Raw genomic sequence first — 26,207 nt, 5'->3', positions numbered from 1 at the left:
CACGGGCCCAGCCGCTCCGCGGCATGTGGGATCTTCCTGGACCGGGGCACGAACTCGTGTCGCCTGCATCGGCAGGCGGACTCTCAACCACTGCACCACCAGGGAAGCCCTTAAATTAGTTTTTAAAACTAAACACTAGATGCCCTAGACAAGTCAATAATTATTAATTATTACTTTTTTAAACCACCAAGACTCCGATGCTAAGTTGCACAACATTACCCTAAAAGAAGTCATGGCTACGCCATTTTATACTCTCTCCTAAGCGTTTACCCACTTTCTTTTTCATTCACTCTTCCTGGTTGTACTTTATACATAAAGAGAAATGGGTTCTTCAAAGCAGACTGCCAATGATCTTATCCCAGACTTCCCCGCTGGGTGCAAACATATGCACCTCTTTTGCTTGCTTGGCCCTTTACATTTCCTAATGAGAGCCTTTCAAAAGAGGATCGAGAACGCTGAGTATTAATTTAAGGGACAAAATGGTAGTTTAGCAAAGCCCCAGTCCCCTTCCACCAAAGAGGAGAAAGCACATTAGGGTCTCCTTGTTTGAGATCTTCAGCCTGTAGGTCAGCCAGTGCAGCCAAATCAGCATTTAAGTGATCAGGGCTGGGGCTGGGGAAGGAGGGGAAAGCCAACGGCGCCCAGACCTCCCTTTGCAGCACATGTGCCTCTGTTCTCTTCCTGAGGAAGACCGCATCTCCTTTACACCTCCAAGATAGTTCTCTTGCATTCCTAACTGTAAGCCTCCCGCTCAAAAATCCACATGCTCTTGTTCATTAATGTGACCATTAGTCATTTTTTCCTGTGCCCTGGGCACACCCAATGCTTTTATCAGCTCTGGTAAGGAGAGACTCACCTAATGTCTTCTTATGAAAGGCAGATTTACCAACCTACCCATTTAAAGACTAACAGTGCTGTGCCATAAGGAAAAGTATACCTCCAGCTTGAAAACCTGCAATTGGGGAACAATTTTACAGAATCATATCCATTTATATCAATTATCTTGTTTATCAAAGACAATGAAACCCAAACTGGTAGTAAGAAGGTACAGAGTGCACTGTGAGGAATAATTAGGTCTCACCCTCCTGGAGGCCGATAGCCATTTACCACTTCACTTTGGGAGGTGATGTTTACAGTGTCTGTTTTATAACTCTCTTCACATTAACTTTCAAATGTCAAAAGCAGGCAGTTAATTGTATATTATACAAAATGTCACATATATAAAATACTGAGATATAAAATTATTATATCCGATCTACCATAAGAAATCCTGCCTTTTAGATTTAATAGCTTGTCAGTCTCTGGATCTCAGCTTAACTCCCATTATATGGACTGTGTTCGCCAGGTAGCCCCTGTCTGACGAATAAACTTCTTTGCCTGCACTGTGTCCTCAGCCAGATGAGAAATAAAAATAAAATGACATGACAATTACTATTACAGTTTAAAGTAATATGTACTAAGGAGAATGGGAGATGTATGAGCAGCAGTGTCACATGTTCTGATTTCATTCCAGCTCTGAGAACAAGATTCAGAGAACCATGATGCAAAGCTTATCAAAGCAGTTTCAACTGAAGAGACTGAGTGTGCACTGCCCAAGTTCTTTAAAGCTACTGGGTGTTCACACCAACAGCTTGGGTCTACCCCAGAATCTCTCTATCACGAAACTACACACCAGCATGAGAATTTCTTTTCAATCACCTGCCAATTTTGCAGAGATCAAATCCCCTCCCTCTGCAACCCACTATTCCAATCTTGCCAAAACCAACCCTTCTGGCAATCTCTTTGTCTGCAGGCTCAAAGAACCCAATTCTCCTCTAGACCCATAAAGATCAGACAGACAGGAAAGAGAAGAGTGCAGCCAGAAAGAAGGGAGGAAATACAATAAAGCAGTGTGTTTCTATGGGGAAGGAAAGGAGAGGCCAGGACATCAGCTGGGGTGGAGGGAGGCCAGGAGGGCTCCTTGAAATCCATTAGATACAATTTATACACTAAAATTTTTGTGGCTAAAATTTAATGAAACAAATGAATAAAGAGAGATATCAGTTGACTATGGAACTCCTGTTTCAGCCCATTTCCATGGGCACAGGATGGAAAACATACAATTTTGTGCCCATAGGAGGTTAATGCTTTCTGACATGACTGAGGGCTTGGATATATGTGAACTTGCTTGACTAATCCACACAACCAGTGAAGCACCGGTAAGAAACTCAGAGCTACAGTAGCTCATCAAGTCATTGAATTTATGGTGAGAAAAGAATCTTGAGGACCACTTAGTCCAAGGCACAGAAAATTTATATCTTATTACATATTGATCCAGAAAACAGAAAAAGAGGGAAAGCTTCTCAAGTCATTTTAATGTAACTTTGGTTATAAAATGACTTAGAGATGAGAAAAGAAATTTATAGGCCCATTTTATTTAAGAAAATAGGTGTAAAAACTCTAAAATAAATATTAGCCAACAAATCCAATAATTATTTAGAAAATACATCATGTCCAAGAAGCGATTATCCTAGGAATGCAAGTACGGGTCATCATCAGAACATGTATCATTTCAGTGGGTTAAAGAGTGGTTCTGACCAAAGGAGTGTTCCAGTAAGATTACTCTGGCTGGAGGGTGAAGGACAATGAGGACTAGAGAGGATGGGGGAGACCCATGAGTAGAAAGACCAGGGCAGTGGTGAGGAGAGATGGTGGTGGCTTACACTAGGGTGGTAGCAGTAGCAGTGGCCAAAAAAATCACTAGGGATTAGAGAAATGCAAGTTAAAATAACAAGATACTACCTTATGGCCATCATAACGGCAGAGTAGAAAAACACATATATGAAGTGTGGGTGCGGACACGGGGAGGAAAAGGGCTCTCGTGCACTCCTGGTGGTGGGAGCGTAAACTGGCACTGCCCCGCAGGAAGGCAATCTGGCAGTATGGATCAAAATAAAAGGTAAGCATGCTTTAGTACTCAGGGACCATACATTTGAATGTAGGTCTCAGAAAAAAGATGCAAAGGAGACAAACACAAAGAAACTCATTGCAGCATTGTTTTTGAGAGCAAGTAGCTGAAGGCGACCTAGGTCTCTATCACCGGGGGAATGAATGAAACGGCAAGACAGTAACAGTACTCACCTTACAAGACAGTAGTGAAGGTTAAATGATTTTATGTAAAGAGCTTAGAACAGTGTCTGGCAAAGAGTAAGAACTATATAAATTCACTGATAATATATTTATAGTTATTATGATGAAGTACTAAGTAGCATTAAGAAACAACGATGTCATAAAACCATAATACTAGGTCAGAGAAGTTATGAAAAAGACTTATGGCATAAAAACATTTTGGATGATTAAAACATATAAACAATCCTCTCCCAACATTACAGATTTTCCAAATATATGTGCATATTAAGGATATAATGAGACACCTTAGAAATGGTCATAAGGGGAGGGGAGCAGAAGTGGGGTTTAACAAAGATGAGTAAACACAAATAAAAGAGAAGGCCTTGCCTGGATCACTGAGGATGATGTATTATGGCCTAAGGTATATAATGAACACAGTTATCTAAACCAAAAACACAAAAGAACAGATCATTAGGTTAGTTTTTTTTTTTTTTTTTTGGCAGTACACGGGCCTCTCCTGATGTGGAGCACAGGCTCCGGACGCGCAGGCTCAGCGGCCATGGCTCACGGGCCCAGCCGCTCCGCGGCATGTGGGATCTTCCCGGACCGGGGCACGAACCCGTGTCCCCTGCATCGGCAGGCGGACTCTCAACCACTGCTCCACCAGGGAAGCCCCTGGGTTAGTTTTCTCATTTCATAGCTGAGAAATTGGAGTTTCAGAGAGATTGTGACTTATTTATTACACAACAAATCAGCAGCAGAGTGAGAACCAGAATCTGCATTGATCTTCTGGTCCTCAGAAGGCAACACATCATTCCTTCCTTCCATCGGACTGTCCATCTATCCACCTATCTAGTAAATATTTATTGAATATTGAGATTTCACATGCTGGGAATACAGCAGTGAACAAAAGAGACACAGTCCATTCTATTATCGAGCCAGATAAACAAATGTATAGTTACAAATGAAACTAAGTACTTGGAAGAAAAACACCCAGATCTATTAGCATCATACAAAGAAACTTTAACCCAAACTGGGGGTAGAGGGTCAGGCAAAACTTTTCTTAAGAAGTGACTTTTAAGCTGCAATTTAAATGATCAATAGGAGGTTAAGGAGATAAATGGGGTGGGGTGTGATGCAGTGAGGCTGAGAATGAGGAGAGGGGGAGAAGCTTTCCAGAGGGAATGGCAAGTACAAAGGCCCCATGGTCAGGGCATGCATGGCGCATTCTAGGAATGGAAAGAAGGCTCATAGCCTGGATGCAGAAAGCTAGATGGGGACTGGCACAAGATGAAGCAGGTATATGCAAGCACCAGATTATACAGGACCTTGAGGACTACGGTGGAGATTTTGAACTTTATCCTAAAAGCAGTGGAAAGGCTCTGAGTGATTTTGAGCAAAGGAGTGTTCCAATAGGAGTGTAGTGAACAATAGCAAGGACTAGAGAGGATGCAGGGACACTGCTGAGTAGGCAGGCATGACAGACAACAGTGCAGGAGAGATGGGGGTGGTTTGCACTAGGGTGGTGGCAGCAGTGGTGGCAAGAAGGGAATAGATGTGACATTTGGAACATAGTATCAACAGACAGTTATGTCTATAGTATAAAAAATACCTCTGATGATATATATTTTAGTGTGTTTCCACAGCTCACTGAGGTTTTACTGAGGTGTGCTTCCAGTTTGCTATAACAGGCATCTACTGAACATTAATTCATCAAAGGGTCATTGGAAAAAATATGATAATGCTCCTGGGGCGACAAGTTCCTCAGTTTTGAGCAAGAAGGAAGGAAATAGGGCTCTAAGCTCTTTTCTAAACTATCACTCGCCACCAAAGACCATTTCTCTGTGACCCAGCTTCCCTGGCCATTAGCCAAATGGTAGCCACCCAGTCAGGATGCAGGGGACAGCATGCAGGGAAATCCACCACCAACAGCCACGAGACCTGCCTGCACTGCTGACAGTTCTGAACTGAGAACTCAACCAATTCATATTTAATATTTTACAGAATCATTTCCTGAAGATCCTAATTTGAACATTCTAACACCTTCTGCACTTTTACAGCTCACTTAAGTCCCTCACTTTTACACTCCACTTTATTACCATTTTAGTTGATTTCATCACAGCTTCATGGAAAACAACTTCACCAACGACCATTTCCTGTCATTATGAGGGCAGAATTGAAGCAATCCCCTGCTTGAGTACGAGGTAGTTTTTATGATAATTTTACCACAGGTAATGCTGTGATTTTTAAGTACATTTCTCTCTTGTAGCACTGTACGGATTCCTGTCTTTAAAAAGATAAGTATCGAATGCAGCTATAAAAGAAACATACCCATCTTCACAATATTAACGAGCCAATAAATTCAAAAAGATCACTTTGTGCCAGACTGGCTCACCTACCAGGCACCCAACATCATACAATCACTTAATTTTACTCAAATCAGTGACATGCCTAGTCGGTGTTACACTGAATTATGGGGCAGGAGAACGCCATTGGGTTTAAAGGCCCCCTCCCAAAACATTTTATGCAGCAGTTTGCTCCAACAGCCTCCAAATTCCAAAGATTTAATTTGATTCCCAAAACCATAGCCCTCACATCAATATTTTAATAAATAAATAATACCATAGTGCCCAAATGGCTATTGAAATCTTTCCACTTCCTTCTTCCCATTTTTAAACATCCTTCTTGTGATATAATTGACACACAATAAACTGCACATATCTGAAATGTACAATTTGATGAGTTAGACATTTGTACACACCCATGAAACTATTAGAACAATCAAGATAACAAACCTTCCCATCATCCTCAGAAGTTTCCTCATGCTCCTTTGTAATTCCTCCCCAGCCTCAGAAAACTGTGGATCTGTTTTCTGTCACTATACACTAGTTTTCAAGATATAGAATTGTTTATAAATGGAATCATACAGTATATGTATTACACTCTTTTTGGTTTGGCATCTTTTATCTAGATTCTCAAGGACTCTTTGTTTACTCAATAGAATCATTCGGTGAATCACGATATTCCCTACCTAGCCCAGGAACAGGACTTTGCTTAATTTAGTGGCTATACTTGGGAGCAAGTGGGATACTAAGGTGCATGGAGGACTCAGGTGTTGGTCCTACCCACTCTGCCTTGTCTCCTCATAGGTAATGTGGAAATAGCTTTATTTGAAAAAGGAACACTAATTTTCTTCTGATTACAAAAGTAACACATATTCACTGATGAAAATATATAAGTGCATAAAAATATAATTAAAAAACACAAAAGTTACCTGGAATCCCACCATCCAGAAAACCTCTATTAACGTTTTGATAGTCTTCCTTATGTCCTTTTTTTAATGCACTGTTATGGACTGAATTGTGTCCCTCCCAAATTCATATTTTGAAATGTTAATCCCCAGTACCTTGGAATGTGACTGTATTTGGAGGTAGGACCTGTAAAGAGGTAATTAGGATTAAAAGAGGTCATAAGGATGGGGCCCTAATCCAATAAGATGGGTACAATAAGAGGAGACATCAGGGATGGGAGTGCATGCAGAAAAAGCCATGTGAGGACACAGTGAGAAGACGGCCACCTACAAGCCAAAGAGAGAGGTCTCAGGAGAAACCAAACCTGCTGACAGCTTGATCTTAGATTTCCAAGCTCTACAGCTGTGACAAAATAAATTTCTGTTGTTTAAGTCACCCAGTATATAGTATTTTTTTATGGCAGCCATAACAAATTAATATATGTACATCTAAAAATACATATATTATCTTTAAAATACTGGCATTGATCTGGCTATAAAGATGGTATCCTACTTTTTTTTTTTTTTTTGCGGTACGCGGGCCTCTCACTGCTGTGGCCTCTCCCGCTGCGGAGCACAGGCTCCGGACGCGCAGGCCCAGCGGCCATGGCTCACGGGCCCAGCCGCTCCGCGGCATGTGGGATCCTCCCGGACCGGGGCACGAACCCGCGTCCCCTGCATCGGCAGGCGGACTCCCAACCTCTGCGCCACCAGGGAAGCCCCCTACTTTTATTTTACATTATATTATGGCCATTTCCCTATGGTATGAATGGCTATACAGGAATTTTGATATGCTAATGTGCCAGAATTTATTTCATTATGCCCGTATTGTTGGACATTTGTAGTCCTTCCAACTTTTTGCTTATCATAAATAACAGGGCTTCCCTGGTAGTGGCAGATATACATATATCCCCATATCTCCTCCCTCTTGCTTTTCCCTCCCACCCTCCCTATCCCACACCTCTAGGTGGACACAAAGCACTGAGCTGATCTCCCTGTGCTATGTGGCTGCTTCCCATTAGCTATTTTACATTTGGTAGTGTATATATGTCCATGTCACTCTCTCACTTCGTCCCAGCTTACCCTTCCCCCTCCCTGTGTCCTCAAGTCCATTCTCTATGTCTGCGGTCTGCATCTTTATTCCTGTCCTGCCCCTAGTTTCTTCAGAGTCTTTTTTTTTAGATTTTTGTGTTTTTCTTTCTTTTTAAATAAACTGCTGTTTGTACACATTTCCTATTGGGGATTCACATTTTTTTCTTACTTATTTGGAAAGTACTTCATATATACTAAAGACAATTACTCATTGTCCTATATGTTGCAATTATTTTTTTCCCAGTTTGTCAAACACCTCTGAATTCTGTTTATGGTTTCTGCCTTTGCTTTTATGCTGAAGAAGTAGTTCCTCACCTTGAGATTAGATAAATAGTTATTAATAGTTCTCTACAGTTCTTTTGGAGTAATGTGAAATCTAACAGGAAATTATTTTAGTATATAGTATGAAGAAAATCTCATGTGTTTTCAATAGTCAAGTGTCTCAGCACCATTTGCTATATTACCTTTCTGTTCTGCATGGATGTGAAACGTCATCTTTAATCTTGCACTATATTCTTACATATACTGAGATAAAATTCAGAGTTTGGATGATTGCTTAATGTATCTACCAGTTTATTCTTGCATTAATGCCATACTACTTTAGTATGTAGTATGAATTTTATTATTTTTTTTTTTTGCGGTACGTGGGCCCCTCACTGTTGCGGCCTCTCCAGTTGCGGAGCACAGGCTCCAGACGCACAGGCTCAGCGGCCATGGATCACGGGCCCACCCGCTCTGCGGCACGTGGGATCCTCCCGGACCGGGGCACGAACCCGCATCCCCTGCATCGGCAGGCGGACTCCCAACCACTGCGCCACCAGGGAAGCCCGTAGTATGAATTTTAATACCTGGTGGTACTAGACTTCTCATTTCATTTTTTTTTTCCTTCATTTTTTGGTGGGGAAGAGGTTTCCATTTATTTATTCTCTTGGAAAAATTTTTAAAGAACTTAGTTTTGTTTTTTTTTTAAAGCACAACTGGGATTCTGAGTAGTCCTGCATTAAATTAGTAGATTAAGATGGGACGAACCAAAGTGTTTACTATATTAAAGTTCCCCATCCAAGAATATGTCCTTCCATTATTCACTGTTTCTTAAAGATTTATAGTTTCTTTACAAGAGAACCTATGGACTTCTTAGCTTTATTCCTAGGTAGGTATTTGTTGTTTGTGGGTAAAAAAAGCTTAAAACTTCTAGCAGATCTCCCCGGCATGCTCACCTCACATCCATACTATTTATAAGCTCACATCATCCTTCTGCCTCCCACCTTTATTCCTGACCCTAAGCCCATCTCTAATGGCATAAGGTGGTTCAGGGATGGGTGATTCTTGGTAACACGGTTCGGCATGGACTAGGCATAAAGGAAAAGTATGGCTCATGAACTGTTACTGGGTGTTATATAGTTTGTATTGCTATTATGAATGGAATTTTCCCTTGGTTATTGGGAGTATTTGAGAAAACTTGATTTTTGCATATACAGTTGTATCTGACTACATTCCTTAGAGTTCTTATTAGTTTTAGTTATTTTTCAGTTCATTTCCTTGGGTATATTATCATATCACATTGGGTATATTATCATATCACATCTGCAAATAAAGACATTTGGTCCCTTTCCCCCAATATTTATCACACATATTTCTTGTTCTTCAACTCCTCCCCCATTCCCTCTCCCCACCACCCCAAACTTCCAGGGCAATGTTAAATAGAAGTGGTAATGAGGGCCAGCTTCATGGGCACGCAACCTGTTCTTTCAGACAGGTCCTGCACTCAGAAGGGACCCACACTTAGTTTAATGCTCCACTGTCCCTGTCTTAAATTCTTAATAATCTTATCTTTGAACTTATGTTTTTAAAATGAAGTCTCATGGGACAATGGAGTAAGCCCGTGAACAGAGGAGATATGCGACATACATGTGTCCACATTTCTCCACTGCCCCAATTTGTGTAGAGTGTTCACCATGCCCCAGAAGCACAGAATTCCAGTGGACTCACATGTGCAGGTTGAGTGAGACTCAAAGCAAAGCCAAGGTCAATGGGCCGTGACTATGCTTGAGTAAACTGGGCTGCTGACGGCTGGGAGAGGCCACTTTCCCGTAGAACCAGAACCTACCTCAAAGGTAGAAAAAAGTCAGCAACGTTCTAAGAAGCACTACCAACCAAGGAATTCTATCATATCCTTTTTCACTCTCGTTATTTCCCTATGTTAGCCAAATGCTTATGCTGAAAAGATAGGGCAACTCGTAGTTCCTTTTCCCTTCAGTTCTTCATTTTATTTTTTTTATTGAAGTACAGTTGATTTACAATATTGTGTTAGTTTCAGTCCTTCCTTGTTAAGGAAGCTTACTGAGTAAGTCAAAGGTAGAGGGCTTTGGTAGAATGCGTGTGATTAGGAAGTGAAATAAAAACAATATAGTTTTGTGCAGAATTTCCACTGTTCTAGTAAAAATTAATACATATAGATATATGAGCTAGCAAACAGCAAATGTGAATTGTGTAATTTTGGCGTTTCTGCATAGAAGATAATGCTCTTATATTTACATTTAAAACCACCATTGCACAATAAAAAGACAAACAATAAAATACATGCTAACAATTTAAAAGTTTAATTTTTCTCTACCTAGAACATTAAATAGCAAATAAAAACAACAGACGAGGTTGAAAGACTGCAAAAGAAAGGAAAAATCTTTTTTTTTTCTTGTTAAAATACTTTTAATGCACTTGTTTCTTACCCTTGGAGCAAGGGGCTCCACATTTTCATTCTGCACGGTGCCCTGAAAATTATATAGCTGGCCCTGGGAGTAATAATGGGTTTTTTTGTTTGTTTTAGGCTTTATTGGAACCACCTCTGATTCAACCTCACTATTTATAAAATGGGTCATTATGGAATTGTTATTGATAATTAAAGACTGGAAACACCTACATGTGTATCAAAGGAGACTGGTTAAATAAATTATAGCACTTCTAGTCAATGGACTATTGCACAAATGTTAAAAAAAAATGAATCAAGAGAAAGCTCTTTATGCATTGAAAGATCTAAAAAAAATTGTTAATTAAAAAAAGTATATCTGAATATGTGTTTAATAATAAAAGGGGGGAATAATAATAAACATTTGTATTACCTACTTAAAATATTAAATTAAAAATTACCTACCTGGTTTTGGATTGGAGGATTGAGGTACTGAACTAGTGACCAGGCCAACAAAATTAGATTTTACGTCCCCTTGGCCACCGGAATATCTTTCACAGTCAGTGCCAGAGAAACATCTCGCTGATTACAACCTGGCTGTTCATAATGCCAGTCTGAGGCAGAACCATGGTTTGTGAGAAAGTGATATTGTTGTGTCATGTTGAATACATGCTCCATGATGTCCCATTTAAAAACAAGTTGTGGGACTTCCCTGGTGGCACAGCGGTTAAGAATCCGCCTGCCAATGCAGGGGGCACGAGTTCCATCTTGGTCCGGGAAGATCCCACATACTGCAGAGCAACTAAGCCCGTGCACCACAACTACTGAGCCCGCATGCCACAATTACTGAAGCCCACACGCCTACAGCCCGTGCTCCACAACAAGAGAAGCCACTGCAATGAGAAGCCTGCGCACCACAACAAAGAGCAGCCCCCGCTTGACGCCAACTAGAGAAAGCCCGCGTGCGGCAATGAAGACCCAACACAACCAAAAATAAAAAATAAATAATTTTTTTAAAAAGTTGTGCACATTTACATTACCCTGGACACACATACACACCCTACTATATTCCTGCTATAACAAGGGGATATACAAGTAGGATCCAAAAAATTCAATCCTGTAAAATGTACACATAAGTTCTGTAAAATAAGAGCCATAAAAACTTTTCAGGCAGTCTTTATTCTCAAACAAACAAACAAACAAAAACAACAAAAGAACAGGTATAAAAAGAGAATGAAATTTAAATGTACACAAAGGACCACATACTAAATTAAGAATCCTAAGTGACTGTGAGAAGGTCACTTTCTAATCATCCCCCTGCTGTCTCCCACACATAAAAACTGTAGCCCATTCTTGTTTGAAAATAGGGGCTCCCCAAGGTGGGAAGCAAACAAACTGTATTATGTTCTTTATGCATTATTGTGGGGTATTTATTTTATTTGAATTTTTCTAAAACTCTAAGACCTTGTGAGAAAATAATGCTTAATCTTCTCCAGGGAAAGGGTGAGAGACTACAAATAACTCTAACTCTTACTCCACTGCCCCCTCCACCAAATGCAGGGTGGTCCACTGGAAGGGGCATTGGCTTTGAAATTGGTCAGAGATAAATAACACACTAACACACTTTGCACACACTGACGATTTTATGTGATTCTCCCCTGACTCTCCATCTTCTTCCTTAAAAAAACTTAAGGAGCTTCATCACCTCTATGGGGAGGTCTTCTGTGACACCATCCCCCAACTCAGCTTAGGTGCTCCTGTTCTGGTGTTCCTACAGCATCTGCTGAATTCTCCCAAGAGATGACTTATTTTACTGTGTTGTCACCTTCTATTTAAGTGTCTTTCTCCTTCATTAGCTCATACGATCCTCCGAGGCAGAAACTGCACCTGTGTATCTTTCTATCCCCAGTGCCTAAGATACACTTGGTTGGCAGCCTCTTAATAAATGTCTGTTTAACGCCAAGTAATTTACAGTAGATAAAGAAGTTAAGCTTCACTGACAATTAGAACCAGCCTTAATATCTGGTTATAGAAACAGGCTGGGAAAAGAAATCCTCTTGGTCTAGACTAGTCCAGACTCAATAGTGCTATTTTTAGAAAACTCTCTGAATTAAGGTCTTTAGGCTCCCTCTGTTACTCCAACAAGTTTGCTTCTTTGCCACATTCTAACGCCTCCACCCCCTGATGAACTCCCTCACTCCCAAATCTCTGTTTCTGCTCCAGAGGACACATTTTTTTAAGCACAGAAGTCATATGCCTGGTTCAGTGGATGCCAAAAGTCCTTCACAGCAGATTTCCAACTCTGTTTCCCTTCCCAGGACTCTACAGAATTCTAAAGATGCTACTTCAAAATACTTTTAGATGACAGTAGCAATTACAGGCCACCTATTTTCTATTTCCTGCCTCCAGCTGGGAACAAGTATCAGCCATTTTTGTTACTATGTAAATTAGCACATTTGTATTGCTCTGTATTGTTTACTAAATTCTTCCAGGCCCAGCTCAAAATACCATTCTTCATAAAACCTTACTTTACAAGGCAAGAAAATATGCTGTGTTCCTTCACAGCCCAACTAAACATTTAACCTTTCTCCACACTCTGCTTGTGTCTCTGTCTGTTGTTCTCCACTCCACATATTTCTATGCCTTGCTAATGGTCTTATCCAGCTGCTTTGAATCAGATGGTAAGTCCCCTGATGACTGGAGCCCTTTTTACACTTTCTGCCTTTGCACTCATCATCTATCTATCTGCTTTCAGCTCCATTCACTCCCTTGCTTTACAACGTATGCCAGAGGCTAAAGCTCCATAAACTACATTTCCCAAGCTTGTCAGCTTGGTGTGGGTTTTTTCCCCTCCAGCTTTGTTTTTGGTGAAGTTCTACCAATAGAAGAAACTGGTGAGAATGAAGGAGAGGAGGATGCTTCTGATGGTATTGCAGGTAGCACAGTGGCAGATGAATACGACTCCAATGTTCCTGTTCAGACAGCAGAGTTCCTGGTGGCAGCAGTAGTGGGCGTTCCCAGAGCTTCAGCAACAAAGAGTTCCTGTGCTTGTGCTGCTTAGTTTGGTGGCCCTACCTCAATTACTAACAAGGAAGTAGAATAAAAAAAGCCACCAGTCTTCCTGGATCCATGCTGGTAGACACAGAGGTAATACTTAATGGCCTAAAGCTGGTAACGGAAGTTTTTTCTTACTCTCTGAAAGGATTAAAAAACCTTGAATTTTGAGCCTACAGCTCTATGCTCTAGTTACTATCTCTTAAGCAGAGGTAGAGCCAAGGATAAGGATGGAAAGGGACTTATGAGAGCTTATGTCTTCCAGAAGAACCAGGAGACCTTAAGAAGGGAAACCAGGCTCATGTAATGCTAAATACCACACTCTAGTACCAGCGTTAAGTACTTACTGCTCCCCCAAGTCTTACTAAAAGCATGTTCTCTATTCATCTACAAGACTCATAAGAAGAGAAGAGCTATTTAAAAAGGAAAAAAGAAATGCAAATGGCCCTAAAAATATGAAAAGATGCTCATAAGAGAAATGCAGTTAAAACTATACTGGGATACAATTTCTCACCTATCAAACTGGCAAAAATCCAGCAGTTTGACAATATGCTCCATTGGCAAGGTTGTGGGGGAAACAATCGTTATCATATATTGCCAATGAGAATTTTAAAATGTGATAAACCCTATGGAGGTGAATTTGGCAATATCTAACAAAGTTATACATGCATTTACCCTTTGATCAAGTAAGCCCTCTTCTAGGAATCTATCCCAAAGGCAACAGCACAATTTGTAGTAGCAGAAGACTGAAAACAGCCCAAATGTTCATCAATAGGGGACTGGTTTAATAAACTACAGTACATCTACACTAATGAGTACCACACAGTTATTCAAAAGGAATAAAGAATATCTTTCTACATAGTTAGCTCTAGGATAAGTGTTAAGTACAAAAAAGCAAGGTAAAGAAAGAAAGAATGTATAGCATATAGTACGCTACTAATTATTTAAGAATGCTGGGGAGGATACAAAATATTAATTACATATATTTACTTATTTTCCTTTTTTATTTTTTTTTTAAAACGGATAACCCCAGAAACTAAAGGGGAAAAAGTGATTACCTACATGAGTAGAGGGGACAGGAATAGAAACTGGATTTCTCTAAATACAACAGCTTTGTATATTTGATTTTGGAATTATGTGTATATTTTACATAGTTATAAAACAAAAAAATTTAAAGGCAATCACTAAATACTGAAAGCAAAATGGAACAAATGAATCTATCTGTATGCTGAAATAGTGGCATGACCACCCAGAGAATTATTTCAAGTGACTTTTAAACACAGTAATTTTACTGTACATCTCTAGTGGGATATACCTTAAGGGCCCTAAAGGTAACTGCAAAAATCTTAAACTATTTTCAGTAATCATATGGCTTAAGGTACTACTAGTAATGTAATTCTGAGGCTATTTTGCATGTACTGAAGACAAAGCAAATTAATTGTGCTTCATCAGTAGTAACCAAGACTTTCAGTTTGGAAAAAAGGAGACGGAAGATCAAAAGGTGAAACAAAAACTTTGTGTACTGAATTTTAATTAGAAGTGTCGGCAGGCACTAGTGATATATTTTACCTGTTGAATATATGATATACAAATAAATAAATATATGTGCATGTATTTCCTACTTCTGTCCACTGAAAAGGCCTAGCAATAGTGACCAACCCAATAGGAAGTGCTTAGGCTGAGGTTTCCACATGTCATTTTCCCACTTGAGGGAACCAGGGCTTCTTGCAGAAATGGCTGATTCCAGATGAGGGACAATAAATGTACAAGATGAACCTGGTACATTGTGTCACGCCAGAAATCAAGGAATTACTGAGGACTACTGAGATTACGTCAGAAAGACTCAAGAGCCAATATGAAGAAGCTAAAGATGGGGACAATCTGAATATCAATAAAAATAACCGCAAGTGATTAAAAGATGTCCAATTTGTTTAATCCCATAAATTCAAAATAATATGTACTTCCCCTTCCACCCTCCTCCCCCCAAAAAACCCCCACAATCACACTTCACTGGTCACCTTTGGAGGATGCTAGGTAACCACCTCTTTAATCTGAAAAGCGGTAAATAAGAAGAAAGAATATAACATTTATCCTACTTTTCCTGGGCAAACTGCATTTTAGGATTACCAAATGAGTGTTCAGGAAAGTTTTTCTCTTTCTAGTTACTAAACAAAGAAGAAATGACAGGATTAGAATATAACCATTTTGCAATTCCAAACTATGAAAGAATGAATTTAGGAAATAATCATGAATGGATGGGACTATCCAAAAGCGAGAGGCAATCAAAGATTTTCTGTGCTTCTTGATAGACATATACCACCATCTATAGAGCATTTTACAAACAAACAAACAAAAAACAAAACCAGAAATATCCTGAATCAGATTAAGCCTCTATCTAACTACTAAATACAAGAAATACAACAGAGGAACACATTAAGTGTTACCATGGCGATCTAATCACCAAAATCTAGGCTGTTAGAAACTCTGCAGGACAAAAAGTTAGTTTCTTCAACAAATAAATTATAATTAGAGAGAGGGGAAAAACAAAGAAAGACAGAGACAGACATATGTAAGGGAACCTACAGATTTAAAGAGATTTAAGAGTCATAACAGCTACTTGTTGATAGTATGGACCTTATTTGAATTCTGATTTAAACAACCTATGAAAACACATAAACTCACTCCAGACTTCGATTTGATTAGGAACATTTGAACACTGAGTTAATACTCATAAGGAATAACGGTTCAATTTTGGGGTATTATAACGATATTGTGATTATGGCTACAAAAAGGAGGCTTTACGTATAGAGATATATATTGGAATATTTATGGATAAGATGATAAAGTGTCTGGAATTGGCTTCAAAATAATCTGGTGGGGAGGAAGTAGGTAGTATACAGATAAAACCAGGTTGTCTATGAGTTGATAATTCTTTAAGCTGGGTAGTGGGTATTAATCTCTCTCCTTGAATAACTGATAGGGTATTCAAAGAAGTGAACTTAAATACAAGATTCAGTGAAAAGGAAGTTTTGACAATTATGAAAAAAGTGGAGGGATTTGGCAAATGCTACATACATATCACAAAGTGGAGTGCCACGGCAAAGCGAATACATTTTTGAGAGGTTTAATGTTTAAATAGCAGTCATATCTATTCTAACATTCCTTCTATACATCAGCAGTAAGACAGGTTAGAGTTTCCTACAAATGCCTCCTAACAAAGAGGCAAGACCCTCCCAGGCAAGAATACATCCCAGCACCAACCAGAAGCAGCCACCAAATGAGAAAGGGCTGCGGTGGCAGCAGCAGATAAGGTGGGAGAAGTGCTGTGGGTAGAGTCTGACGCCCAGATCTGGTCAGTGTGGTTGAGGAGGGCCCCATTCCCATGGATGTATGAACCCACATGGTTTCAAAGCTTCCCCAGGAGTCTGTGCAAGTGAAGCAGCATGAAGAATGACATGTTGTCAACAAAAATGTGAAAGAAACCCTTTCGTGGAAAAAGAAGACTAAAATCTTATGAGGCTAGTGTGGTTATTTTTATTTATGTTTTTCCTGACATCATTATACGTTTTTTTTTTTCATTATACATTTTAAGTAATAACATTAAAATCTGATTTTAAAAAACAACACAAATATTTTTAAAGTAATTTTAAGGCCTATTAGGAGAGTACTACTCTAATGAGAGTAGCCTGAACTATGAAACAAAGACCAAGGAACAAAGAAAGAAAGAAATTCTGAATCTTGAAATGTAAGAGTAGAGCTTGATACCCTACTAGTTATTCATGATGACATTATTTTAGCTTTACTTTTTTCCCCCGTGAAAACCTGAAGTTCGTATCAGTGGTTCTCAAGGGAGGACTGCATATTTCATAGGAAAGAGGCAGCAGGAGGCAGCTACAATTTAAAAATAACTCCAGGTGATTCTGACGCACACTGTGGCCCCACTAGAGGACCACTCCTTTCTTGGAGGTCCCTGTAGAGTGGCTGGCTGAGGCCTATGTGCAGTTAAAATGCACCTGAGATCATCAACATGGAAAGCTGGCCATTACTACTTCAAACACCTCTGTAAACTCAGCAGAGCTGCCATGTCAGACAAAGAACAATGAAATCTCCCTACACTCCTTCACAACTCAAACCATGTCCCTGACTGCCCAGCATGAGGGCAACTTCGCGCTGTAAGATAGTAAAATAAAAGCCAAAGGGGATCCCGCTGCAGGCCATCTGCTGACAGGTTCACACACATATCTGCCTATGTGCTCCTATTTGGTGGAGGGATGATGACAGACAAATGACTGCAGTGCTCTTTGCGGTCAAACTTGTGAGCATCATCGAAGAGGACTTGAAGAAAAGTATTTGACCAGACGCCAGAAACACTTCTTGCGTCTCTGCAATCTTCTTTCATCCCCTGATATGTCTGAGACTATTATGGCTTCTGATAATGCTGACTAACTCAGTTTAGACAAAACATACAGACCAACAACAGCATCCTTCACTACAACTGATCCCAAGCTTCATTCCTGCAATGGCCTTTCATGCCAGATAGAGCTGTTTCTCTGATAATTACAGTGTCCACAAACCTGTTCTTCTCCAGTAAGAAGGGGGAGGTGCCTTCTATACAGCATGCTCAAAATGCAGTGCACTGGGCTGAAGCCAGTAGCCAAATGCTCTACACATCCTGTGGCTGAAGGTGGTTTGGTTTCTAATAAGATCCTTCTCAGTAAGGATGCCCCTAACTACACAATCACATACACAGTGAAGCTTAGTCTATAAAACAACTTGGGCAGCAGATGAAAAGGAGTGGCTTCCCCCAAACACCCCATCATCACCATTCTATGACCCTCCACGGAGTCAAAAGCCTTGATAATATCAGGTAATGCTTCAGCACTAACTTTCAAATGACTTAAAAGTCACAAAGATTATCAACATTTATATTTAATACTAAAATTTACATCCATAGCAAAATTAAAACAAATTATTTATTTTAGTTGAGCTCTGAAAGTTCTCTATACATTGGGATAATTTCTACTCCTGCTACTTTATTAATATTACTCTCCCAAATTTCCCTAAAGTAAAGGATTACATTTAGGAAACACACGGCGTTACGAAAATTTAGACTTTTGACCATTCAAAGAATTAGTAGACATTTGCAAGTTACTCTCATATTTCCCATTCTAGTTTTCACCACGTTTTTAGGACACAGTCAATATGTTCTGTGTCCCAGCATGAACAGGACTTTGAGAGGACAGGAGAAATTAGTCCCTTTGTAAAGGTGAAGTACTTTAGGTACACCAAGGCACTGGCATCTTATCCCTCCACTTGAACATACAGAGTCCCTTTTCAAAGAAAGTGGTAGTAAAGGCACAGATTCAAGGATCTAATTAGTTAAACTATGATCTTGATAGGAAATGAGCAAAAACCTGTGGGCATGGATAAAAGAGGTCTAGACAGGAAAAGCCCCTCATGGTATCTGGAATGTTAAGACCTGGGACGGACTCTACACAGACCAGACTAAATATTACCTAAAACAAAAACAAAACAAAACATAACAGAAAACAACCAAATAGACAACTAAACAAAATTTAAAATGCCCTTTCGAAAGATCAGCCAGGCCATATTTCCCACAAGATAACTTAATTTTCATTACAATAATTTAGTTACTCTGGTCTTATTTAAATTTATGTGCAGGCATTTTCTTGAGGTGCATTTGGCAAAGTAGGGCAAATATGGACTGCCGTGTCCATGAAAAGAAGATATTCTTACAGCTGAGCACACGATTCATATCAAATCAAAGGCCAAAATACCTGCATAGCCTTGGAAAGTAGGAGCATTGGATCAATAATATAGCAACTTCCTCCCTGATCCTACCTACCATTAAATATAGAAAAGCCTTTGGTCTGAGAGGCTTTGCCTATCATAAGCATTCCCCACATAGCAAATCTGAATGAATCAGTAGAACATTTTCAATTCTTAACTACTAGTACAATATTTACATTCTTTTAAGTTTACTGGAATTATTATTTTGACTACTAAAAATATAAGCCCTCTCTATGTCACTCAGCCATAAGGCATTCAAATCAACCAGAGTTCTTAGTCAAAGCTGATTAAGAGGTGAATTAAGATGAGTTAATGGAATAACAAAATATTTGAAGATAAAATATCTAAGTGTATACACAGAAATATAATTGTAACACTTACCTAATAGCCCCTTCTCCAGAGTAAAGGTTTTGTTTGTAAACATACATTCAAAAGCCACAATGTGAAAAATCTTATTCACTGTGTTGTGAGTCCCAACTATTCGAATATACCTGGGGGTAAAAAGAAAAGAAAATCTGTTGAAGAAAATGAGCTTCCATCGTAACGAATCCAAAGATAACAGAATAAGATACACTATGTAAACATACAGTGTACCAGAGCATGGACTAAAGGAGACTCTGAATTGGCTTCAGACCCTGTACCTGCTCCTTAGGGCTAGCTCCAACTGAGCCTGGAAGAATTACAGCAAAATTAAGGAGGTACCACTTTCCAGAGAATGAAGTAGAACTTCGATTTGGTTTACCTAGAAAATCAAACCAGGGACTGTTCAGCTCAGCCCCTGAATGTCAGTACAATTGTATATCCATGAGACATTTACACTGGAGAATAACAAACAGCTTCTATCCTTGCTTTGTGGTTAGGAATGTGCCTGTGCACAGGTGCACAAACACACACAAAGTCAAATGCTTTCCAACTCAATGAAAGCTTTCATCCATTGGATGAAATGCATGAAATCAATACTGCTTTCTTGTTCAAAGTAAAAATCCACGGAAACTACTGAAAACCACTCACAGCTTCTTGTATTTTAATATTGCTCCTGAATCCTTGTTAGGAAGTTGACCCAATATACTTACGCCAGCCCCCCACTTGACTGCTGGGAAGCCTTCTCCTGACCAGAGGAAGTGATCAGCAGAGGTGACCCAGCCTGCTCTGCAGCCTCCCTCCTGGCCACACGGATCTGGCATCTGCATACAGTGCAGAGTTTCACAGGGCAAGTCTCTAGCCTCTCGGCCTGTTCACCCTCTCTGACAAACAAGCATTAACCTTGGAGCAACTTGCTCCTTTCACTCTTCAAAGGGATCTGACAGTTCACAGGTTAATGAACAGACAAAGTTACTCTTCTGAGTGTCACACAATTCCAGAGGGAATGTAATGTGCCACACACAGTCTTACTGGAATTCAAAAGAAGAATAAGAAAAAAAATAACTAGATTAACTGATAACGCTCTCTCAAATTATGAACTATGTGCTCTGAAGGATGGGGCACACTAAACGAACAGATTTCAATTAGGTGATGACAGACTGGGCAAGGTTTTAGTAATATCTTCCCTCCGCTATGTAAAACAACCTTCCACTTAGATGATACAATTTTACGTCTGAGTTAATCGCTGTTCACTAATTCGGTAATTTCCTTACATATCTCATTATTCCAAGTTAACTGTATAATGTAAACGCCAATTGTAAAAATTCACATAAAAGAGGCTATATTTGGGGGTTTTGTATCGTGGGCTATTTTCCCTCCTGTTTCTTCCAACCTGAATCTCACCGCACTCCCTGTGCACCTCATTTAGCCACCTGCTCCTTGACACGAGCTGATCGCTCATCTTCATAACCGATAGTAATGCTTTCTCCTGGACTGGCTGCTCAGTGTTCCCACATCCACTGCAGGGAGACACCGCTCTTCCTGTGTGGAGAGTCAGGGCAAACTGCGGTGCACACCAGAGCCCTCTGGGTAAGCAGGAGGTTGGCCCTGATCTGTTCTTTCAAGCCCTCAAGGCAGACAGAAGGTGCTGATTTTACTGGGTTTGGGTGGGTGGGTGGGGTTCATTTAAAATAAGTTCTAAATGATCCGGGTAGAACGGACTGTGTGGTTCTTTACTGTAGGCAGTAACAATCTCTCTGGGCTTTCTGGAGCGGAAGGGGTGTGTTAAGCCTGGCACCTTGGCCTGAATCTAATTTTGCCCATTTCCTTATACCCACAGGAACTCAACAAGCATAGCACTTTCAACCGCACATAGTCGTGACAGTCTGAGTGCTGCTGTCTGCAATCGTGGAGGGAATGGAGGGAATGTGGTTTGGTGGAATTTGATCAGATCATTTTCCTGTTCCCTAGGTCAAATCTCTCAAAGGAGAGATAGCTCTCCTAATACTGTGCAAGGCAGAGGAGCCAGGAAGGGACTAATAGGGCCCTTCCCCACTGGCAGTTCTTAAAGTTAAATAGTTCAGGCTGACCTAAGGGGATGCAGTAATGTCCGTCCCACCCCCCCACCCCCGCCTTTCTTTTCAAAACATTATATGGAACCAGGCTCTCCTAGTTTAGACAACAGTCATTTCCCAAATTTTACCCTGGTGCAAATATCAGGAGTGGGAGAAAATATAGAACCTTCCCCTCCCTTGTCCCCCAGTTACAGAAACTGAAAATAAAAAATTGTACTGGAATACATTTTACAGCCTTAATGATAGTGTTTGTGATAACTAACAAGATAATATGTATGACTGCAAAAGCATTGAGAGATGCCTCCAGATAAAAAGTTCTATATAAATGAAGATAATGTTATCTCTGCTGCATAATCCTGAGGTCAAATTAGCAATTCACCACTGTACATCACACTTCCTGATTAGCCTGTTATATGGAACGCTCACAACAAGTTTAATTATTCTAGTTCTACAATACTTTCTAAGTCTACATAAAATTATAGCCTAATTTACAAAAATGGCATGAAGTCTTTACTCAAATACACATTAAAAAATGGTAACAAAGTCACAAGAAAGAAGCCATGCTCCTTTTCTCTAGCAAGGAATTGTTTAGCATAGGACTCTATCCTTTACTGAAGATCTAGATCTAGAAATAGCAAACAGGCTTTAACTAATCCCCCAACTTCAGTGACGGGTAGGGCAGCCTGGAGCTCTCCATTAAGAACACAGGGGCCCTGTCCAGCTCAGGGGAAGGCATGCCCTGATCCATGAGCAACGTCTAGAGGAAGAAGGAGGCAGCACCATCAAGGTACCATCTTTGATCATAAGCAGATTTCCTTAATGGGGCTCCCAAGGGAACATGCTGGAGGCAGAAGTTATCACTATCCAAGCTACTGAAAAATCCAAGGGCTGGTGATGGGAGGGAGTCCTCTCTCTCTTTCCTTTTTTTTCTTTGAAAAACAAAACAAAACTTGCTTCTGGGTCACAACACCTAAACAGGAGAAGCAGATGCCACATTTCTGTCACAAAAGATTCTGAATAAGAGGTAAAACTTAAGCTTTTTTTCTTTCAACATCATCTCTCCAATGCACACTCAGACTCTGATTTAACCTGATAATAAGGACAGTGGCAGCTAGTGACTTCATCAGTGTGCAGAGAGGGGCGCTGCTGAAAAATATGACAGCTATCCTTTGTTCTCTCTGAGGTCCTCAACAGCAGCTCAGACAGTTGGAAGATAATTAAAACTTAAACAGTGCTGAGAAAGGCAGATATGCAACAGATTGGCCATTTCCTTTTTTTTTTTTTTAATTTAGTGTCTTTTAAAAAATGTATTTATTTTATTTATTTATTTTTGGCTGCGTTGGGTCATTGTTGCTGAGTGCGGTCTTTCTCTAATTGCGGTGAGCGGGGGCTACTCTTCGTTGAGGTGTGCAGACTTCTCATTGCGGTGGCTTCTCTTGTTGCGGTGCGTGGGCTCTAGGTGCACGGGCTTCAGTAGTTGTGGTTCGCGGGCTCTAGAGCGCAGGCTCAGTAGCTGTGGCGCACGGGCTTAGTTGCTCCGTGGCATGTGGGATCTTCCCAGACCAGGGCTCGAGCCCGTGTCCCCTGCATTGGCAGGTGGATTCTTAACCACTGCACCACCAGGGAAGCCCCAGATTGGCCATTTCTGATGAGGATCAATGCTGTTCACATGAGCCCTGGTGCAACAGTCTGTTTCCAATATTCTCCTCCCTTCCCTGTGTTAGCTGTCTTCTAGTCAGTGACAAAGACTGGGGCCTCAACACAGTTCAGAACAGGATGTTTCAATGCAGCAGTTTCTAGGAGCTATAATATTGTGGGTGAAAAGAGATTCTTCTTTAAAAAAAAATGAAACCTAAACCTTCCAAGGATAGCACTCTGAAATTGAAAGGCACTATAGAGTTTTGAAGTACTTGCTTTAGAGTCTAACCAGACCAGGTGTGTAGCCCAGCCCCATCACTTAATTAGCTGTGTTACTTCGGGGAAAAAAATGTTTTAATCTTTTCTGAACCACAATTTCCTTCTCTATAAAATGTCAGTACACAAGCCTTATATGATATTTAAACAAGATAAATATTTAAAGTGTCTAATGCAGTGCTTGGCAGAATAGAGTATCATTAAATAGAAATGCAAAGAGTAGGTCGCTGGAGGCGGCATTTCTTTTGGACTTCAAGACTGCTGGTTGTCTGGGAGAGCATTCCTAACTCTGGTTGTTAAAGTGGTGCATCCGCATCCATGAAGAGGCAGGCCCGAGGATGGACTTCAAGAGCACGGGCAGGGGCTAGTCCTTACCCTTAGGGCCCCACAGTATATGTAGAAAGAAGCTACATTCCGAATGCAGATTACCTGGCTCTATGTTATTTCCTGCTTTAAGCCCCTCGTCTTTAGAAAAGTCTATTTTAAGTGTTCTTGACCTGACTCAGCTCTGCATAAGGAAACAAGGGAAGAATCTTTTGCCCATATTTGGTCCAGCTACCCAGGCCCACAGAAGAGTTTCTTTTTTGTGCTAACTCTGGAAGTTTGGAGTTTCAAGAAAAATAGCACTTCTTACAAAGAAACATCATAACACTGTGAACTAGAACATTTTTGCCTTGGAGATTTCACTGTATTCCCTGCCTGTCCTGGGAAGGTACTACAAATTCCTATTCTTAACCTATCTTTCCAGCATTTCTTGTCAGGACGCTACCATATTTCATTTCTAAGTCACATACAATACATCTTTAACAAACTGAATATAGAAAAACAGCAACTTGTACACCCTCACTTTAAACCCCTTGGAACCCTCTAGTCTTGGTATTCTTTAGTCTTTAGCCTACTTGTGGTTACAGTTGATCCTTAACCTTTGCCTCTAGTTATAAGATCATCTAACACCGTACTGAGCAGGTTCTACTACAAGATAAAATAGAATTCAGCAAAAAAATTTTAAATGAGCTCTCAAGGGATCAACTAAAGCCAAAAATCCAACAGAATTTTATTCTTTGGTAAACAAAGTTTTATTCTCAAATTGAACTTCACATTCTTGGGTTAAACAAAGATGCTTGAGAAAACCAGGGTTGGCCTAAGACTGGGATCCTTAACAGCACAAGAAGGGATCCTTAACATTTTGGCTCTTCCTCTGAGGTCTTCATGGAGAACTCTGCAGAGAAAAACTGTTCTTTGCTGTGGCCAGAGGCAGTCGCCTGACAAGAACTTTAGCTACAGCATTTACTAGGGACTTAGGACCATGTGGGATTTGAATTCACCATTTCCACGATTTCCTATTCGACCTTTCCTTTCAAGGAGATATGAAGAATGTACATAAATAATTCTCTAGCCGAAAAAGCTGGAAATGTATGTGGGTTTCCCCAGTATGATATTTTCTTTTAGTTCTAGGTACCAAGTTAATGCTCTTAGAATCAAACCACAGACCAGAGGGCGAAGTGACTTCAGGTCTTGTTGCTAAGGCAGCAAGTGGAAAACAGTTTACTGCCAGAATGACAAAAAGTTTCTAGAAAAAGCATGTTGCGACAGAACAGATTTGTTACTCTTAGAAAACCTTCCCTCCCGCTGATCTGTGGAGCTATAGATTCTCTTCTACTGATTTCAGCAAGGGGTCCCAGCAGCATTTGCTTATTTGGGAGAGGAAGAATTATTGAAAGGTTAAACACTCTGCCAGAGTTAGCCTAAGCAGAGGCTACTGTCTCAGAGAACAGCCCTGATCATGTTCCAGCAACTCCACTATTCAACCTGAAGGGCAAACAAAACAAGAAGTCATCTTGTTTTTCAGAGAAAATTGATGCTATACAGAATCAAGTAGGCAGAAGGGATAAGATCGGTAAATAATTACTAACACAGCATAACCCAGTGCTACCCAAAATAGAAAGTCATTCCAACATTAGAGAGAAATATTTAAGTGTTGTTTTTTATTTGAGGGAAATGTGCATTTTTAACAATAGGCTTTTTTTCCCCACCCCCGAATATGCAGAACCTAAAACCTACCATAATAATATGCCTTCAATCTATGAAAACATATTTGAAATTAGTATCACAAAAGAACTTAATTATAGTATTTATTTATATAAATCATATGAAAATGATATAACCTGTAAATTTATTTAATTCATTTCTATTTTCTGCTTGCACACATTTACCATTCAATAGCCTTGTAGGTATACTGAGTAAATGTGCTATTAATCAAGATTTAATAAACATTTACTAGGTACAAGAAATTCTGTTAAGCACTGTGAGGAATGGACAAGAAAGACAGGACATAAACCTTCATCTGGAGAAGTTTATAGTGCAGTTTAGAAGGTAAGACTAAAACCCATCAAACTGTATGATTTTTGACAGGACTGAGCTGAAAGAGTGACCTAGGTTCTAGTCAGAGCTTCACAATGCATTAGGTATAAAATTGGGGGCAAGTTCCTTAATTTCTCTCAGTCTCAGGCTCCACATTGGTAGTAGTGGTAAGGAGAAAGACACAAGAGCCTCTGACCTAGTCACAAATGGTAGCCTAACCTTAAAACACCAAATTTAGCAGCATGAACTTTAAAAGTCCTCCTTTCAAACAAAACAAAACATAGCTAAAACAGAAATAATCCCTTTCCTGCCCCACCCCCCCACCCCCAGATGATCACAGTCTTACCCAACAAATATTAACTGAGTATTTACCATGTGTCAGCTACTCCTGCTCGGTGCTGGGATATGAGATTGAACATCTCATAAGGGAGAGAGGGAGGGAGGGAGGGAAGAAAGGAGA

The 26,207-nt window shown here is 40.1% G+C and overlaps 1 protein-coding gene across 1 annotated transcript in view; it reads right to left on the bottom strand.

The window, feature by feature from the left end:
* The window catches only part of BTBD9 (BTB domain containing 9), a 405,922-nt gene that overhangs the window by 119,083 nt on the left and 260,632 nt on the right, over nucleotides 1–26,207 (bottom strand). The window contains exon 7 of the mRNA XM_029243461.1: nucleotides 19,419–19,528. Coding sequence (XP_029099294.1) covers nucleotides 19,419–19,528 — 110 coding nt within the window. The remainder of the gene's footprint in view (nucleotides 1–19,418; nucleotides 19,529–26,207) is intronic.

Source organism: Monodon monoceros, unplaced genomic scaffold (assembly GCF_005190385.1).
Source record: "Monodon monoceros isolate NGI ecotype Baffin Bay Population unplaced genomic scaffold, NGI_Narwhal_1 Super_Scaffold_3, whole genome shotgun sequence".
Taxonomy (NCBI): Eukaryota; Metazoa; Chordata; class Mammalia; order Artiodactyla; family Monodontidae; genus Monodon; species Monodon monoceros.
This window is presented reverse-complemented; position numbering and strand designations above follow the sequence as displayed.